The following is a 12,528-nucleotide window of genomic DNA, read 5'->3' as shown; positions in this document are numbered from 1 at the left end:
TATTTGCTTAATCAATAAACCAAGTTGACTTTTCACATGTTATTTTATTTAAATGTTCTTTTATTTATCACATTTTATTAAAAACAATTAAATGAAGTGAAATAATTAATGAATAATTTGACCGTGGTGATAAAATATCATGTTTAGGTTTGTACTGTGATTAATAACTGTAATAACTGGTGAGAAATGCAAACCTTAAAAATGCTAAAACATCCAGCTGAAAAATCCAGTAAAGACCAACTTGTTTTCTACTTTTCTTGGTTGACAGGCTAGACATCCAGCTGAACTAGGTGAAACCTACTCTATGCTGGCCAAGCAAAATTCTTCGGAAGGACTGACAAAGAAATGATACAGCCTGTAAAACCTGGATGACAAATTGATGAAATTTGCCCAGGGGACTTCTTACCCCAGAGGTTACCACATTGTTGTTTTATTCAACAGCAGCATATTGGACTTCTACTTCGGTGGATTTCCTCAAACTGCATGTAGGTTTATGAACAAACATCCCATAGGTGTTAAACCCAAAAATATGCACAACTACAATGTAGCTTTACCAAAACACAGGCACTACTGTCAAGGTTTCCACCAAGATCTTCTCCAACACAAAGAAACTGGAAACTAAAATGATTTATTTCGACAAAGATTTAAAATTTCCAAGAGATCTTTAGCATGTGGCCGATTTCCTTACTGAGAACATGTTCTTCTTTTTTTTTTTTCCATATATGTATTTTTTACAGAATACAGAATCCTACACACACTCATACACAGTTGTAGTCAAAACATTACACAAATCAGCAACATGAAAGTCATGTCAATTTTGAATTTTTAACTGTCTCTAGGGCAGAATGAGTGGCAACATACAGCAAGAATTCATTGCATATGTTTCTATCAACAAGCTTCTGGCAGAAGCGAGCTCACCTTTAGAATGGGTAGTGTGTTGATTTGCTGGGTTTCTAGCACTGACCTGACTTTTAAACACAGTCCACATATTTGAGGGAAGGACTTTGGGAAGGACTTCTGAAGGCTTAATGTCAGCCTACGTTGTCCGTTCCACAGCCACCTTTGTTGCGTGTTTGGGGTCACTGTCCTGTTTGAACACCCAGTTGTGTCAAGTTGCTCCTTCAAACATACCTCTGGTCATTGTGACCAGTCAACTCAACGTTTGCCTCATCTGACCACAAAACTTTCCTCCAGAAGGCTTTTTCTTCTTCCATGTGGTCAACTGCAAACGCAAGGTAGGCTTAAAGGTGGTGTTTTCGGAGCAGAAGCTTCATTCTTGGATGGCAGCCTCTTGGTCCATGTTGATGTAAAGCTCATTGTAGAGAGTGACACTGGTGTTCCAACGGCTTCCAGTTCATGGCAACCCTGTGCCTTTTGTTGCTCTTGGACCATTTCTGATCATCTGAACCAACTTCCTCTAAGATGACAGGGAGAGTTTGGTTCATCCTTCAGTCCTTGGTAAAGTGGCTAAGCCTCCCAACAACTTGTACTTATGTACATCTGTTAGAACTGATGATCATGGAGTCTGCAATTGGTTAGAAGTGGCTCCAAGAGACTTTTCTAACTTGTAAACCTACGATCATCCTTCTCAGATCTGCACTGAGCTCCATGAACCTTCTCATTGCACTGTGTGTTGATGGATTCAACAAGTGTCGTCAAGTTATCCCTTTCTAAGTGGGTACAGATAAGCTACCAGCTGTAGTCAATCATGATCACTGACAGGAAGTTAAGAGGCCTAGAAAAGTTAAAAGAGGTAAACTTCCAGAATCACTGAATGTAATAATCTAAGTGGGAGTATGTATACTTTTGTCCCTGTATATTTTTGGGGGGTTTTGTATGTTGTCACTCATTCTGCCACAGTTCAAAGAAATCACTGAAAGTCCATATTGCCATGACATTCATGTCCATGATGTGGATGTAAATGTCTGATCACAACTGTAACCACGAATAACTGACAGCTATTGATCACTTGGGTCCTTAATTCCCCCGAATGCCTCTCCTCTCTCTGATTCAGTATCTAGTCTGTCAGACTAGAAGCCAGATATTTGTTTTGGCCTCTCTCCAGACTGACACAAGGTCCAACACAGAAGCTCTTGCCTACAGTAATCTCAGACACCACTTCACTCTTGCTCTTCACTTGCTACGTCTTTCTGTGGCTCCACGGAGTTGTAGTGCTCCCCCAAACCATATGCATGTCTCATGTAACTGGGGAAAAAAGGACAGAGAGGGATGTTTAGCACAAAGTGAACAAATCCACCTTTCAGTCATAATCAAATTAAAGAAAGATGGAAAACATTGTGAAGATGTTTACATGAGAGTGACTGGCAGTTTGTCGTATTCTTCACCAATAACAATTGCAGGCGAATCCGCTTGTAGGACCTCTATTGGTAACTGGAGGATGTGTGTAAGGGCTCTTAACTGTGATGGTGGGGAAACAGGGAAAGACAGCAAGTTAGGAAACAAAATGAACACATTTCAACATTTTTCTAATTAAGAACATTTTTATTATTATTAAATTATGAACGTCTGATAAATGTTTTGCAAGCGAACTGTGAGGCTAATGTAGCTAAATTTAATAAAATTCAATATCCCCCAAATTCATATTTTGGGAACATGCTAATATTAAATTAAAGTCTCATAGCTAAGTGCAAAAATGAAGGAGAAAACTCCAAAAGCAGTGCTTCATTGGTTTGGGCTGAAAAAATAAATAAATAAATAAATAAATTATTATAAAGCAGTTATACATCAATCAGCCACAGCATTAGCACCACCAGCTTAATATTAAGTAGGGCCCCCTCGTGCCACCACTACAGATCTGACCATTCGAGGCATGGACTGCACAAGACATCTGAAGGCGCCCTGTATGTGTGTGTGCATCTGGCACATTGGTGTGTGCATCTGGCCTAGTTCTACACCAGTAATGGAGCTGTATAGTGATTGTAGTACAAAAATGGCTTGTTCAGGTGACACAGGATACCTACCTCTAATTGCCCCCCCCAAGCTGCTGTTTCTGCCACATCACTGCAGTACTTGTCAAACTCCTCTGTGTGCAGGAAAAGGAAAAGGTTTTTATAAAGTAAAGCAGGTTAAGCAGACATTTAAACTAGCTGTTCTAGTGATTGAAAAATCAAGATGTGATTGAAGTGTAGACTTTTTAAAAGCTCTTGAATTTTGCATCATCTGACTAAAGTACAGCTCTATACACAGTAGAATTCATACTGCCATCATATGCTACTTCTGTCAGCAGTCACATCATCAGTAAACACCAGTGATCCAGTTCCACTGGCAACCATTTATGCCCATGCCATAGTAGTGCCTCCACCATGTTTGACAGATGACGCATTGGATAATAAGCTCTTCTTTTTCTTTTCCATAACTGTCTCTTCCCATCATTGTGCTACAAGTTTCATCTTTCTAAAGAATATTGAATCCAGAGTTGGGGAGGCTTTTTTTAGAGGTTTTCTAGCTAAATCTAACCTGACCTTTCTGCATCTAGATGTAAACTCTCTTTATTTAAATAATGCAGGTGTCTCTTGATTGTAGACTTCAACAATGATATGTCTACCTTCACTACAGTGTTCTTGGCTTGACTAGATGTTGTGAAGCAGTTTTTCCTCCACCAAGTTCTGCACTATATCTGTACAATATATATTCTGCACAATCTTTCACTATAATTATCTTTAATTCTCTCTTTTTATTTCATATATATATATATATATATATATATATATATATATATATATATATATATATATATATATATATATATATATATACACACACCAAACTGTTGATTTGTCCACTCCTCTCTGGTAGGTTTGTTTTTTCAGCCCAATGGTGGCCTTTTCACTTGCATCATCACTTCTGTGGACTGCATATTATTCAGCAAAACTACAAATATCATTCCAAATCCTTATGAACTGAACTGTATATAGATTCTATATGCAGTCATTCCTGTATAGTATATATACATATTTACTTTGCTTAGCAGCACACATGATGTAGCTCTTTGAAAAGGATTACCTTCAGTGTACATGTCCCCAGTGTTTGGGTTGGTGAGAAAAGGCAGGAAATCACTCGAGTGGCTCCTCATGTACTGAGCCGTTTGAGCGCGGAGCTCCTGGATCCCGAGTGCACGTCCACGCTCTACAAGCTGGTCCTCCACAGCACGGTACATGCAGTGGCCGTCAGAGGATATCTCCTTGATCTGCAGATGCTTCTCAGCCAACTTCTGCTTCAGTTTCAGACCCTCCTGGTGCCTAGATCCTGACAGGTTTTCCAACTCTGCCTCGGCGATGCGATTCTCTCGCTCCTTCTCCAGAGCAGCTTTTTTGTCCTGGAAAATTACACACAGTAGAACAGTAGGTACAGCTAAAGCAGTCTCTGTCTCCGATACACAAATACACACACACAGTTTGCCTAGTCCCTGTAGAGAAGTACTGCCAAAAGAATAGGACTCTCTGGAGCAGATAAACATGAAGCTATTGGCACTGTGCCTAATGCCAAGTGTGGGCATAGAACTGTGGAGCAGTGGGACTGTGTTCTCTGGGTGATGGTGATGCTCCAGCCAATAACTTTGGGATGAGATGTGGAGTTGGGGATGATCTATGGTGGTGATCATCCAACATCCTGACCTCACTAATGCTGTTGTCGCTGAATGTAATCTGAAAGTTCTCACAGCAGTGCTCCAAAATCTAGCTGAAACCCTTCCCTGGATAGTAAGACAGCTACTCCAACAAAAGCAGGAGAAAGGTTTTAACCCCTGATATTTTAGAAGAAACAATAAATGAACAGGTGTCCCAATACTTTTGTTCACATGGTGTAATGTTTGGCATTATAATTGCTTTACTTTCCAAGTTTAACTCCTTCTTTTGGGCAGACACTTCACAAACTTTGGTGATTAATGCTAAAAGACCATAAATCTTTGCAACCACAGTTATTCCATTAAACTTACCCGTCTCTTTTGAGCCTTGGTTACTCGGGCCTGCTTACCATCTGCTTGCTCGCCACCAGACAGGCTTATGGAATTTACAGCATCTGAAACCTCGTCAACCTTCACATAATTAACAAAGATCTTTTTTTATAATCAAATTAATTTCTTTCCAATTAAATCCATTACAATTAACATCCTATCATTTCATCCATCCATCCATCCATCCATTCATCCATCCATTACCTTCTCTGCATCCTTGGAGTTCTGCAGCTGTTTGAGCTCATTCTCATGTTTCTCATTCAGCTCTGCTTCTAATCTGGCAACGTCTTCACTTAGCTGCTTTCTCCTTTTCTTGTCATTTTTAGGCACAGCATTTTTCATGCCCTGTATTTTAGCTATAACAGAGAGAGACAAGTCCTGTTAGTGTCATTTGATTTTACACCACTGAGAAGATCATTCATCAACCTGTTCTACGATCAGGGCAGGAAAAGAGAAGAAGGGGTCATGTCTGTCCTATAATGTCCAGTTTTGCAGTATGGAAACATGGTGCAGGGTGAGGGTCCCCAACCTTGCAGCTCCTTCTTTTCCTTGCGATGCTGTTTGACTAACAGCTCCTCTGCCGATTCTACTTCCTCCATGTTATCTCTGAACAGCTCGACTCACAGCACACGGCTGAGCTCCCCGACACCCCACTCTTACTGCTAGTCTGTTCCTGTAAAGTCTGCCATTCCGAGGTAAAAAGGAAACACTAACAGTTGCAGTGAAACTGACAATCAGAAGCGTGCCATGCTGAGAAACGAGCCCGCGGGAGCGTACACACCGTAAGACACGAGGCAAAATAAAAGTCCGCTTCAAATTTAAAGTCCGCTCAAACGAAAAGGAGGCCTTAAATTCAGCAAATTTTCAAATTAAAAGTCAATCAAGTGTATTATAAACTAAAATTTTGGAAATTTTATTTAAAAAAATGGAATATGATTATATTTCCAAAATAGTATTTTAACAGGTGAAGCAAAATACCTGCACTCTGATCCCTGCTGTCTAAGTGGGATGTGTAAAGAGAAGAAATTATTATTATTATTGTTATTATTATTATTATTATTATTATTATTATTATTATTGCAAACATTTAGTTTGCTTAATAATCTTCACTTTTCTGCAAATGTAAAAAAAAAAAAGTAAAATATTGATCTTATTGCAAAATAAGTAGACTTGCTAAAAGCTTTGTGGTCAACAAAGATTACATTACAAACATTATCTATTATGTATGTAGGAATAGTAGTCAGCGTTACCTGCCCTTACTCTGAGGGTTGAAAGAATGAGGCTGTCCTCCTCTGTAAGATAAGCGACTGGAACTTCTCCTTTCCAGCCATAAAGGCAGAAGTTCTGTTCACATCTAAAGGGACAGTCAGAGTCAGACTTCATCTCCTTAATCTTAGTTCAACAGAGACCCACAGAAATGCAGGACGATGTCATATACTCCGAGGTGATGTTCATAAGGAGAGAAGAGCTCCAAAGAAAAAAATCAAGTCAGTATTCCACCTTTTATTGGATTTATTACGCTTTCTTTTTGCTTGAGGAAATATTTCTTGTCTAGGTGCAGGGACTGTATGTTATTGAGAAAAGGCAGAAATTGTTTAATAGTTTGATTAATAATTGGGGGAAAACACAACTTATAGTGTACAGCTTACAGTTGTTGGGTAATTCCCATGTAAAGGTTTTAGACCTAGTCATTGTTCATGTATCAAATGTTAACCCACATACTGCATTATATTAGTTCATTCTGACATTAAAACCAGGACTGTCCATTGTGCTTTTATGTAAATTTTAAGACACTGAAGTTGATGAAGTCCCAGCAGCTGATAGTGTCATTTTCTCTGAGGTGAACATCCCTAAAATCGACGACAGGCAGCCACAGAACAAGCCCAGTGAGGGTAAGAGCAGAGAACAGCCGTTTATGTTTGCTTTTCCTTGATATTATCTAAGGAGAATAGGCTTAGAATAAAATATAGAGATGGCACATTGGTACTGAGGGTAAAGGTGCATGTATTTGTCACTGTACAGCGAAATGTGTCCTCTGCATTTAACCCATCTGTGGTAGTGAACACACACACACACAGTGGTGGGCAGCCAACTCCAGCACCCGGGGAGAAGAGAGGGTAAAGGGCCTTGCTCAAGGGCCCAACAGTGGCAGCTTGCCGAGCCCGGGAATCAAACCCGCAACCCTTTTATTGATAGCCTGGCGCTCTAACTGCTAAGCCACCACTGCCCCATGAGTTGGGGTATTAGGTTGACATCCTGTAAGAAATCAAGTAAAGCGCTTCAAAGAAAATGAGCATTACTAGCCGATACCTTTCATTTCAGTATCAGCATCAGTTTCAGAAAAGTAAACTAAAATGATATTGTGCCATCTCTATACAGTCATGAAAAGGTGTTTAAGAGTTCTAAATGAACCACATACAAGAGGTTTATTTATCATTGAGGACAACCGGGTGACGCAAAGAGCCTTTTAAACATTCTGATGGTTCTTTTAGTTTTCATGGTTCTGCATAGGAAAACAACCTTTTGAAATGAACTTCTTTTTAAGGATGTGCTTTGTAAAATTGCTGTGTGTGTATACAGTTCTGGACGTTTACATACACACATCATGGACATGGCAATATTGGGCAGAATTCATTAAAACATACATCTTTAATAGAGAAAATCAGGGCACAAGTTGTTTTTCAAAAACAAGACATTGAATAAGCAAACACATTTTTTGAGAGTTTCTGGAATCATCACACAACAAATGTATACATACAAGGTCAAAATATACATACGTTCACTTAGATTATTGATCGAGTGGTGATGAAAGTTCCAAAATGTCAAATGTCTTGCCACGGCTTCTTAACTTCCTGCCAGTGATCATGATTGACTACAGCCAGCAGCAGTGTCCAAATAAAACTGAGTGCAGTGCAGATTGGACAAGGATGACCACAGATCATAATCCATAATCTCAGAATTCTTTAGCATAGCCTGAAAACAACAGCTAGACAACTGGGTGTTCCAACAGGACAGTGACCCCAAACACATAATAATGGTGGTTGTGGAGTAGATCAAGCGGGCTAACTCTAAGCTTTTGAAATGGCGTTAAGTCCTGACTTCATCTGAATGTGGACTGTGCTTTAACTGACATTTAACTGAACCAAATCTACCAAGAAGAGTGATCACATATCCAGTCAGAATTCGACCAGAAGCTATAGGTGGAAATAAGGTGGAATTAGCTAAGGGACATGTAGAATTCTTGCTCTATTAAAGGCATACATTGTAGCTCATTCTTCCCCATAAAAAGAAGATTTAAAAAATGACTGAAAGCCAAGTGTTACCATGACATTCATTCCAGTGATGAGTGCATGTAAACCTCCAACCACAACATTATGGGAGCAGCTGGTGTGTAAAGGTGAGCAACCTTTAATTTAAGGTCCTTATTCCAGAATTTAGGTGATATAGACAGGTTCATGAATGTGTTCAGTAGTCTGTGAAGGTCTTAGACAACGTCTCTATGCCTGTTAAAAAAACCTTATTAGAATAAATAAAATAAATAAAAACCCTGCAGTCTGTAGTCAGAATATGCTGTTGGTTCCTGAAGTTACTGATATATTGGTTAGAATACAGTTGCAAGAACACAGGTGTGGTTTCTCTGTGTTCATGCCGTAGACTTTTGCACAGCACTGCCTATTTGCAACTAGAAGGGGAAGTTGTGCTGTTGGGACATACAATGACTTATCACTTTGCATGTATTAGCAGATAACAATACACCATCACCCTAAATTCAAAATAAATGTCATTTGAATTTGCATGTTTAATTTGTAATGCTATTATATATATAATGTTCATGTTGTTTTTGTTCATTTATCTTCTCAAGCTAAATCAGACTCCAAGGCCTGTTTATACTGTGCTTTACTGGCATTCGCGGCATTGTGTGTTCTTCTCTTGGGTGCAGTCATTTCTCTCAGTGTGCTGTGTAAGTAGCTGTCCTGATTTGTTCAACATGATCTGTTTTTTTAGTAATGTGGCTTTGTTCATTATTCTGTGTTTCTTAATGACCCAAACATTTCTCTAAGCTTTGATTTCAGATTAATCTTATGTCTTATTCTACACCTGTGCAATTAGGTATATTAGCAAAACCTTACGTTGAGGGAATATTCCAGTGTAGTGTCTCCAAATGTTACACTTTGATTACTGCAGTTGCTGAATAGAATTCCTCATATATTAGCACATCAGGTGTTGTTCCAAGCACACTTGATCAAGGGCTTCATTAGATGCATCAAGTGTGCTTGAGATAAAACACATCAAATACCTGGACTGACTACTGGGGTTTGTTCAGTGTTAGAAATATGGCTAAGACAAGAGAGTTGTCCAATAAGTTCAAGGAAAAGGATACAGAAAGAGAGCAAAGGCAATGAATGTCTCTACAGACACAGCTGGAAGCATAGTTCACAAGTTCACAAAGGAACACTGGCAACACTACCTGGACATGGCAGAAAAAGAAGGCCATCACCGGCAGCCACCAGATTCCTAAGGAGGCAGGTGGTCAAAAACCCTCGAGTGACTACAAAAGACCTGCAGCCAGATTTGGTAGCAGCAGGCACTGAGGTTACAGTTTGCACAGTAAAGCACACACTAAGCGCTGAAGGTCTCCATGCCCGTACATACCTCTACTGACCCCAAAGCACAAGGGAAGTCTGCTTCAAAAACTAAATCTAAATAAGCCACAGCAGTCTGTTCTGCGGGCCTATGGATCAGTGCTGGGGGAGGAAGAATTAAGCATATTCTGAAAAGAACACTCTGCTTACCGTGAAGTATGGTGGTGGCTCTGTGATTCTCTGGGGCTGCTTTGCTTCCTCTGGCACTGGAAACCTGCAGTGTGTGGAGGGCAAGATGGATTCAATCAAATATAAGGAATCTTCATGTCTTCTGTAAGAAAACTGAAGCTTGGGCATCATTAGACCCTCTAAATGTACAGTTAAGCCAAGAAGTTCTGGACAGTTGCCTGACTTGAACTCTATAGAAAATCTTTGGTGGGATTTGAAGAAGGTGATAGCAGCACACAAACGCAAATGCAAGAGAGTTGAGCATCCTGACTGCCTGGTGGATCGAGCTGTCCCTCAGTGACTGAAGAAGCTGTGTAGCAGGTGGGTAGGGTTCCCCGTCATGCAGAGAGCTTTCTGAGTGAGGCGGGTGCTGTGTAGGTCATGGAGGGAGGGGAAAGAGGTGCCGACGATCTTCTCAGCTGCTCTCACGATTGGTTATGGAAACGCTGCACTGGAATATTCCCTCAACGTAAATCTGTTCAGTTGTATTCATTATTAAGTTACATGAAGATTCCTAGCACATCAGCTCAACTTTTTTTTGCAGCAACAATTTAATGTCCAAAGTCATGTTCTCACAGGTTCCATTTTGGTTGCAGGGATATGCTGATATTGTCAAACCAATTAAATAAATACTAAACTAATAGAGAACAGAATTTCTCCACATTTGCATCTACTTTATTTGATCAAATTAACATGCCTGAAATGTCATTTCATTAGATATAACTCATGGCCTGGAGCCTCAGGACTTGCCAAGTGAGGACCAAACAGGCAAGGATGTTTTTTTTGTTTCTTATTGACTTTTTATTGAATTATATCCCATGAGTTCTAACTGATCGTTCTGAACCAGAACCTTTTGCTGAAAACATACCGGTAGAACCATGACAGAACCAAGAACACAACCTACAGTGTTTCTTGTTTTGAACAGAACCCCGACTACATCATTTACAAAGAAACCTCAGCTTTTCTCCGAGTACCTGTTTCCAAGGTGAGTACTGTACAGCAAAATGTGTCTTCCACATTTTACCCGTCTGTGGTAGTGAACACACACACACTAGTGAACTAGGGGCAGTGAGCACACACACACCCCCAGAGCAGTGGGCAGCCAACTCCAGCGCCCGGGGAGCAGAGAGAGTGAAGGGTCTTGCTCAAGGGCCCAACAGTGGCAGCTTGCCGAGCCCGGGAATCGAACCCACAACACTGTTATCGATAGCCTGAAACTCTAACTGCTAAGCCACCACTGCCCCCATCTTGTAATACCATCTTATCTATATTGAATACGATGTCATTCTACCCTTCTTTATTTCTAGCATGCCCCAGGGACTGGAAGTTCTACGGTGGGAAGTGCTATTTCTTCTCAGAAGATCTTTTGAACTGGACTCTGAGCAGAGACAGCTGCATTTCCATTGGAGGACATTTGGCAATCATTAACAGCAGAGAAGAGCAGGTTTACTATTTGTTTACTTTTCATAAATCTGCATCGTTCACAAATTCTACATTCAATACATGTTACGTATCTGTTACTTGAAGAAATTTGTGACAGAATCATTAAACTTCCAAATGGAGAACGACACAGACAGATTTTGGATCGGCCTGAGAGACGAACAGAATGACACACAGTGGACTTGGGTGGACAACACACCTCTCGATGAGATGATCCGGTAGGAATTTCACATTTCTGAACCGTGTCTGGATTCTGGTTTCAACAAAAATGTTAAAATGTCTCACTGCACTTTCTTCTTAGATACTGGATGGGAAAGGAACCAGGTAACTGGACGAAAGAATCACCAACTGGTGAGAACTGTGCAAGCATGGGAAGTAGCGGTCATGAGGACTCTCTTAACTGGTATGAAGAAGCCTGTGCCACATTACACAAAAGAATATGTGAAACCATATCTCCGAAGGACGATGATAGAAGGAACCTAAATCTGATGTAGCCTTTGTTTGGAATTTTCCCAAGAAGAAATGTAAGAAAATTCAAAGGAGAATGTTGGTAAATGAGGCCTAATTTTCTTATTTTGATTCAAATAAAGCACAGTGTCCAGGTGATCACAAATCCTTTTTATCCATAAAAAAAACAGACCATGAAACAAACGTTGGAAAGAGTTTACAGGCATGAACCACAACAGTGGTCCATTTTTCACTGAGTGAAATGGTCATTCCAAACGTACAATCCACACTTTCTGAAAATGGGCAGAAGTTTGAAACGGACAGTCTGGACAGTTGTTTCATTAGTGTTGCAGAATAACATGGTGGGTGAATCAAGTTACAAGGATACCAAAGAGCTTACAAAAAATGGTGTAATGGAGAAGCATTGTACAACAGTCTGCATCATGCTCATCATGTTTTTGAAAAACAGTCAGGAAACTTTATGGCCTCTTCAAACGTGTCGTAGCTGTTTAGTTTGTAGTTACAGTAATTTCTTTTTTTTTCTTTACATGAACATAAAAACGTTTGAAACATAAAATGCTACAACAGAACAGAAAGCTATAAAAAAGGAAAACTGGAATAAGCACTTTAGAGTGACTTAAAATACAGGAGCATTTTTATAAAGAGTTGTGCGCCTTTGTATTTTCAGTCTAATTACATTCTCATTATGAGCAACTCCCGAGTGCCGGCACACTCCACTCCTTCTCACTTTTATCACCGTGAGGAGAACTGTTTTGGAAACTGGAGACAAAAGGTTGACAGGTCTTCTCAGACTTCCCAGGCCTTGTAATATAGGGAGAACCATTACAAGATGACATA

The 12,528-nt window shown here is 40.0% G+C and overlaps 2 protein-coding genes across 2 annotated transcripts; one reads left to right on the top strand and one right to left on the bottom strand.

Annotated features, from left to right (window-relative positions):
- Positions 1-24: 24 nt before the first annotated feature.
- Positions 25-5,748, bottom strand: otud6b (OTU deubiquitinase 6B). Its single transcript, XM_072674785.1, has 7 exons — positions 5,502-5,748; positions 5,177-5,328; positions 4,955-5,053; positions 4,024-4,336; positions 2,982-3,043; positions 2,312-2,418; positions 25-2,205 (listed from the first exon to the last, which is right to left on the bottom strand). The coding sequence occupies exons 1-7, from the start codon at positions 5,569-5,571 to the stop codon at positions 2,121-2,123; spliced, it is 888 nt and encodes a 295-aa protein (XP_072530886.1). The 5' UTR covers positions 5,572-5,748; the 3' UTR covers positions 25-2,120.
- A 582-nt stretch (positions 5,749-6,330) lies between these two features.
- illr4 (immune-related, lectin-like receptor 4) lies at positions 6,331-12,522 on the top strand. Its single transcript, XM_072675960.1, has 8 exons — positions 6,331-6,459; positions 6,763-6,864; positions 8,835-8,933; positions 10,501-10,551; positions 10,709-10,768; positions 11,091-11,227; positions 11,311-11,441; positions 11,525-12,522. Exons 1-8 carry the CDS (start codon positions 6,390-6,392, stop codon positions 11,715-11,717), a joined length of 843 nt encoding a protein of 280 aa, XP_072532061.1. The 5' UTR covers positions 6,331-6,389; the 3' UTR covers positions 11,718-12,522.
- The last annotated feature ends 6 nt before the right edge of the window (positions 12,523-12,528 follow it).

Source organism: Salminus brasiliensis, chromosome 3 (assembly GCF_030463535.1).
Source record: "Salminus brasiliensis chromosome 3, fSalBra1.hap2, whole genome shotgun sequence".
NCBI lineage: Eukaryota > Metazoa > Chordata > Actinopteri > Characiformes > Bryconidae > Salminus > Salminus brasiliensis.
Note: the sequence above shows the minus strand (reverse complement) of the source record. Positions and strands in the feature narration are given on the sequence as shown.